This window comes from Aquarana catesbeiana, linkage group LG03 (assembly GCF_042186555.1).
Source record: "Aquarana catesbeiana isolate 2022-GZ linkage group LG03, ASM4218655v1, whole genome shotgun sequence".
Lineage (NCBI taxonomy): Eukaryota > Metazoa > Chordata > Amphibia > Anura > Ranidae > Aquarana > Aquarana catesbeiana.
Window position 1 is genome coordinate 699,425,993 of NC_133326.1, and position 7,651 is coordinate 699,433,643.

General features: G+C 40.9%; 1 protein-coding gene across 1 annotated transcript; it reads left to right on the plus strand.

Moving 5' to 3' along the window:
• The first annotated feature begins 5,874 nt into the window (after positions 1 to 5,874).
• Positions 5,875 to 6,804, plus strand: LOC141134853 (olfactory receptor 5AP2-like). Its single transcript, XM_073624287.1, has one exon. The coding sequence runs from the start codon at positions 5,875 to 5,877 to the stop codon at positions 6,802 to 6,804; it is 930 nt and encodes a 309-aa protein (XP_073480388.1).
• Positions 6,805 to 7,651: the final 847 nt, after the last annotated feature.

Below are 7,651 nucleotides of genomic sequence, written 5' to 3' on the forward strand. Positions count from 1 at the left end.
AGGATAAAGGGGGATTAGTAGTAAGTCTCAAGACAATGTCATAAAAATAAAGTCCATATAATATAATTAATCCAATAAAGGGAATACACTGTTACAGTGTCAGTAGTCTCCCCTTTAAGCGAGTTCTGGAATTTCCCACCAATGGTCATGTAAAGAAATAAAACAGGGAGGGGGAGAGAGAGTGCCACTGTATGAGTGTAATAGTATTAGGAAGATCAATGAGAAACTGGATGATAACTATTGCACTCACACACACATGTCTGGAGTCCCATAAATATTCAAGCTGCCTACTCTGTTCTTTCTTCCACTATAATTCTAGAATCCTCTAGAAGACTGGGGGAAGCAACAGAGCAGCAGCCTATAAAACACCAACCAATCAACCTCTGCTCCACTAATTACAGAGGAAGTAGCTAAATTCACCTAGCGGCCTACACTACACCAGGAGGATGCTACATAAGTCAACATTTTAACACTTTCCACAACTAGAAGGACATCTTTGGAGTGGAGTGTGACTGTGGTAGGATATTAGAGTGTAAGCTCTTCTGGTGCAAACTGATGTGACTGGTTCAGTGTTCTCTGTACAGCACTGCGGTATATGTCATAGCTACAGTATATAAATGTATAATAATAAAAATAGCATGTAAGCTCCTCTAGAGCAGATATTGATGTGGAATGTTTGCTGTCAAACTCTATTAGCAGAAAAACATTACTGGGAATAATTCCCTGGCCGATTGGTTCTAAATATAAATAATATTTTAGTCCCTCGGGTGCCCAGAAATACTCTACAGGATCTTTGGCTTTATTATAAAAGTGATGTTGCTTCAAAGACATAGACCAATTATGCTTCCGGCAGGTAAGAGAATAATATCACTTTACAAGACGCAATTGTCTGATTTTTTTTTTCATTTTTAATATTACAGCTGAAGACTAATCCCTACGATGATTTTTCTGTATCAATAAAATAAGTCAGGAATAAAAAAAATGAACAATGATGTATTTAGTGATATGTTTATTTTTATTTTACTTACAGATGTTTTCTCTTAAGACTTTTGATTCTCATACTGAAGTATTATCCCAGGCAGCAAACTTTCTGCCTGGCTGGTCGGCTTTTAGGGAAGGACCCCCTTTATTGTTTGTATTGCTGGATAGGTCTAAAAAATATTTTATCCATGAAATTCAACTCTCTTTTCAATTTTAAACAATATATTTCATTCCTGAATGTAAATCCCATCTACGAATACAATAGGTGTGCTTCCAAGAGAAGAAGAAACCCAACAGTATATAGAAGACTGTCAGAGACTTAGAGAAGGTAAAGAAGGTAAATGTGATTATTGATCTTATGGTTTGCAACACCATAAGCATATCAGGATGCAATATCTTAATTTTTATGTGTACTGTCATTTTACCCTATGTTCTAGAATAGCCATGTCAAATTCAAGTCCAAGGGATAAGGGGTTACAAATGTATTCTTACCTTTATCTGCAGGCCACGCTTTTATATAAATGATAATTAGTAACATTTTAAGTATGCATTTTTACTAACTATTATTTTCACGTAGATACACTTCAGCAAAATAACATTGTTCACTCTCTACCACCTTCTTCAGCTTAAATTCACTGCCGAATATCTTCTTTATCACAAATTTACTGGTCACCACCTTCTTCAGCTCAGTTTTTCTACCCGCTAGCTTCTTCAGCTTAGATTTGGCTAAGATTCACTAGCCACCACCTTCTTCAGCTCAAATCCACTGCCCTTCACCTTGTTCAACTCAATTTCACTACCAACCACCTTCTTCAGCTCAAATCCACTGCTCTTCACCTTGTTCAACTCAATTTCACCACTAACCACCTTCTTCAGCTCAAATTCACTACCATTCGCTCTATTCAACTCAATTTCACTAACAACCACTTTCTTCAGGTCAAATTCACTGACATTCTCCTTATTCAACTCAATTACACTACCAACCACCTCCTCAACTTAAATTCACTGCCAATCACCTTATTCAACTCAATTTCACTACCTACTACCTTCTTTAGCTCAAATTCATTGTCATTTACCATATTCAACTCAACTTTACTACCAACAACCTTTTTCAGCTCAAACTCACTGCCATTCACCCTATTCAACTCAATTTCACCACCAACAGTCATTTTTTTAACTCAATTTCACTACCATTCACCTTTTTCAACTCAATTTCACTACCAACCACCTTCTTCAGCTCAAATTCACTGCCATTCATCCTATTCAACCTAATTTTACCCCCTACCACCTTATTCAGCTTACATTCACAGCTCAACACCTTCTTTAGCACAAATTGACTGCCCGATACCTTCTTTAACACACATTTACGTGTCACCACCTTCTTTAGCTTAGTTTTGCTTCCCACTACCTTCTTCAGCACAAATTTACTGCACATCATTTTTCTCAACTCAGATTCAGTGTCTGCTACCTAATTCAGCTAAAATTCACTACCTACCACCTTCTTCAGCTCAGATTCACCTTCTTCAGCTCAAATTCACTGCCCTTCACCATATTCAACTCAATTTCACTACAACCACCTTCTTCAGCTCAAATGCATTGCCATGCGCCTTACTCAACTTAATTTCACTCCATACTAAATTCTTCAGCTTATATTCACAGCTCAGCACCTTCTTGAGCACAAACTCAGTGCCCGATACCTTCTTCAGCACAAATGTACTGAACATCACCTTCTTTAGCTCAGTTTTGCTGCCCACTACCTTCTTTAGCTCAGATTTCTTGCCCATCATTTTCTTCAACTCAAATTCAGTGCTTACTATGTAATTCAGCTAAAATGCAATACCAACCACCTTCCTCAGCTCAGATTGACCTTCTTCAGCTTAAATTCACCGGCCTTCACCTTATTAAACTAAATTTCACTACCAACCACCTTCTTCAACTCAAATTCCCTGTAACCACCTTCTTCAGCTCATCTGAAATTCACTGCCTATCACAACCTTTGGCCTATACATATTGCCACCACCTTCTTCAGCAAGAATTCACTGCTCAGAACATGCCACTTCCTGTTTGCCCAACCACTTTCATATAAATGACGAGGGTGAAAAGGCCAAGCTGACACAGCTTCATGCTGCTTTGCATGCAAATGCTCAATCTAGCTAGCTTCACTCTAGTGAAGGGGACATGTGGATTTTCCTACTCACCCACTACCTGTTGATTACTACCTGGTAATTCTCCAAAATGAATGTATATATGGGGGGTAGTGTCGTGGGGGGGTAATCACGTCCTCCATTTTTCCGTGCTCTTTTGGTGTCAAGCAAGGTTCACATGAAAGGGCTACCCCAGTGCGTGTTCTGGGCTACATTAGACTGTTTGTACAGGGTCACAGACATACACATGGGGTACCTTTACTTGAACCACGCTCATGACCTGGCAGATGACAAACATGAACAAACTCTAGTAAACTCTCTTGAGGTAATAAGCATCACCACAGGTATGTATTCATTTAGGAGGGACAGGCAGAGCCAATGCCCTCTCCAACTGTTCAGCGTATCACCGCTACCTCACGTCCAGTAATGGCATGGGATCCTGCTGTGCAACTAGTGCTGACTCAAAGCGCACACTTCTCTTCACTTAACTCTTTCTCTTCCATACATGTGTACATGATGAAGGCCCCAGCGGTGCAGACCTGCTCCCGTTGCTATGGGAGACAGATTGTGGCTGAAGGAATGTCGACAACATCCCCCTTGCTGCAAATGGTTATCTTACCTATCACATGTACACTCTGCTAGAGAACCCTTTGTTACCCTTGGTGACCACTTGGAGCTTCACACTCTATTAACTATTTGTAGTTTTACTTAAGGAATAAATTAACATGATGGCAATCACAAGTAAGAGTTTGGAATAAAGTCTTGTGGCTGCCCCAGCATAGGAAAGAGTCCAGCTTTGGTAGAAGCCAGGAATGGATCAGGAAGGACTGCGAGTTCCAGCAATCCTCCTACATCTTGCTGACTGTCTATGTCCTCTCTCCCATACAGACTGTGTGTGTAAGTCTCCCCTCCCTCTCTGCATGTGGAGAGATCCTCCCTCCTGGATCCGGGCCCTCATTCCTTTTTATAGCACACAGGACCGGAGGGTCAGACCCAAGAAAAACACGCCAAGAAAAACCTGGTAGTGCAGTTAACTCTTGATTTTCTGCCGGGGCAGCATAGATCACTACCTGCTTATATGTATCTCCAAATGACACCATAGAGCTAAGGGGTTCCTAAGGATGAACAGAGCTGTATTGTAGACCTGTGGTTCTCAACCTTAGTTCTAAAGTACCGCAGACGAGCCATGTTTTCAGGTTTTACTTTACTTTGCACAGCTGCTTTAATATCAATATCAATGAGAAGGGTATTGATAAGAGCTATTTTATCTAAGGGAAGTTCCCAAAACACGGTCCGGTGGGGGTACTTGAGGACTGAGGTTGATAACCACTGGTGTAGACCATTCAAACTCAACTTCTAATCACATCCTGGTAAGCTGTGCCAGTGCTACCTTCTTGAGACTGGGAAATCTTAAAAGCAAACATACAAAAAAGAAGGCGCAAAGGCCTAGTGCATTACCAGATACAATTTTATAATAAAAGGAAAAGAAATGAGTGCATATTCAGAATAGATGTAGGCTAATATAGCATTATAGAATTATAGACTGTTGTGCTCACCCACTTCTTACTGTGATAGCCAGCTATAAGTGGTGTCTTTTCGTATCACTGTCGTGTTTTTTGGTCAGGCAACGCACTGACACCTTTGCTGCCATTGTGCTACATGCTGAGTGTTCAGTGTGCCCCTGCACCTTTAAGAAGGGGTGGCTCCCCTTCAGTCCACCTTCTCTCACCTATCCATCAGAATGCATGTGCCTCCATTGTGGGGACACTTATAAGTTAGTGTTAGGTACCACAGATACCTGGGTGCCTTGACGAGGCTCTGTGGCTTATGCATGCATTTGCAAATGTGTGCAGACTAAACCCCTGCTTTTAACGCATACTGTTAGACAGGTTATTTGGTTGTCTGCGGGCTGGTGGTAAGTTAAGCTTGGTTTTTTCCATGGATTTATCCATGGTCCTGTTTGTACTTGTTGTGCTCACCCACCACCTGTCACCACCCAATGTGCCTACCCACCACCTGTCACTCTCAGCTTCATTCCCTTCATTTCCTGCCTTCCCAACTTCATTATACACTTTCAGGCTGGGTTCACACTTATGCAAATTGGATGCAGATTTCCCCTCATCCAATTCACATAACAGGAGATTGTGACCGACTCTCAATGGAGCCGGTTCACACATCTCCGTGGCAGCTGCAGAGCGGATTGCGCAGGGGTCCTGTGCATCTGTGGCTCCGTTTCAGGTCCGAATTCAGGCAAAAATTTGGGCCTGTTTTGTCCCTGAAATGGAGAACAGGGAGGCACCGGATCCCTGCTGTGAGTCGCATCCGTATTAGGTGAGAAACCAGCCTTAGAGGTGACGTTCAGTAAGCTGCATGTTTTACAAACTTTTTTCTAAAGTTACTTATAATAATTTTTTTCAATTTTATTACATGTGTTAGTCATGAAGACAAGAAAAAACTACGATATTGTTGGTTGGTGTTATTTCCACAATCTCACTTCAGGATCATGCACTTAAAAACCGATTACGACAAAATGGAAAAATCATTTTAGAGTCTTAAGGAAAATGCAGAAACTCTGAAATCCTACTTTCTGCTTGACATATTTGAGAGCTGGGATATGCAATGCTGGTATATTATCTCTACTACCCACAATTCATGCATGTGGTGTTAATTAGTTGTTTCACAAGGAAAATGTATCTGCTTTATATTTGAAACTGTGAAATGTTTAATTTCAATATTATTAACAAAACTAATGGATATAATAAACATGACACAAGTGACCATGTTTGAGTTTTCTGGACTAACTGATAGCAAAGTACTAGTTCCATTCCTCTTCATCTTCTTTTTTCTGGTTTACATGGTGACCCTAGTAGGAAATGTTGGGATGATGGCCCTCGTCTGTGTCTTCTCTAGCCTTCACACCCCAATGTACTTCTTGCTGAGTAGCCTGTCTATGGTGGATATTTTGTACTCCTCAGTTATCACTCCAAATATGTTGTCTCACTTGCTTTCCTCAAAGAAGTCAATCTCATTTCTTGGTTGCACCCTCCAGTTTTACTTCTTTTGTTCATTGGTAAGCACTGAGACTCTTCTTCTCTCCTCCATGTCCTATGACCGCTATGTGGCTATCTGCCACCCTCTACACTACACCTTGATAATGACCAAGAAGAAATGTTTTGATTTGGTCTTTTATTCTTCCATTGCTAGCTTCTTACAGTCAGTTGCACAGACCAGTTGTGTGTTCAGTCTTCCATTTTGTGGATCCAACCTGATTGAACATTTCTACTGTGACATCCCACCTCTGCTCAAATTGTCCTGCTCCAGCACTTTCCATTGTAATGTGGTAACTGGCATCCTTGTAGCAGTCTGTGGAATGTACACACTAGTTACAATCTTCCTCTCATACACTTTCATATTTATTTCAATCTTTAAGATGACATCCAATAAGGGCAGGCAGAAGGCCTTCAGTACGTGCTCTTCACATATTATTTGTGTCTCCATCTTTATGACGACCGTTTTCTTTGTCTATCTGCGTCCTCATTCAGGGACCTTTGACAAACAAGACAAGGTAGCCTCTGTCTTCTATACAATAATGACTCCGATGCTGAATCCTCTGATCTACAGCCTGAGGAACCAAGAGGTGAAGCGGGTCCTTGCCCAAGCAATGCTAAAATACTTCTGATGTAGAAATAACACATCTCCTGTGTAAGGAGCAAACCTTAGACAATTGCAGTAAGGTATAGCTTATAGGTATAAAGACTATGGGGTTGATTTAATAAAGGCAAATCCACTGTGCACTACAAGTGCACTTGGAAGTGCATTCGTTGTAGATCTGAGGGGAAGATCATAAATGAGGGGAAGCTCTGCTGATTTCTATCATCCAATCATGTGCAAGCAAAAATGCTGTTTTTTTATTTTCCTTGCATGTCCTCCTCAGATCTACAGCAACTGCAATTCCAAGTGCACTTGTAGTGTACAGTGGATTTGCCTTTAGTAAATAAACCCCTATGTCTCCCTTGTTCTGACAGTTCCCATGCCATCTTGAAAGTTTATAATACATTGCTTTTGAGCGCTTTCCCTAAAGGCCCGTTTTTATATTCGAGACTGGGAGTGGGAACAGACACCTTCTGCTGATGACTGGGATAAGCCTTCCTACTTACATTTAAATTGTCCATTACTTCCCACATTCAGGAGAGAAACTACAAGTTATTAACTAGGTGGTACAGAACCCCATCACTTCTTCATAAAATAGATCTCTCCATCCCTGACCAGTGCTGGAAAATGCAGAGAGCCAGGTGGTACGCATGTGGTGGCCATGTCCTGAAAATTCGATCTGGAAGACCATATTTAAGTTAAGACGTCTTATTACAGGTGAACAATGGCCTGAACAACCAGAGGTAGCTCTTCTCTCCATGATCCCCAGGTCTAGCAAACGTATTAAAAAGGGTCTCTTTCAATTGTTCATTTTAGCTAGCCAAACCTTTATTCCCAGTTATTGGAAAATTTCTATAGTCCCTTCAATTAGAGAA

Bases quoted from the DNA above. Each gene is read 5' to 3' on its own strand.
- LOC141134853 (XM_073624287.1), top strand. From the start codon at position 5,875: ATGGATATAATAAACATGACACAAGTGACCATGTTTGAGTTTTCTGGA.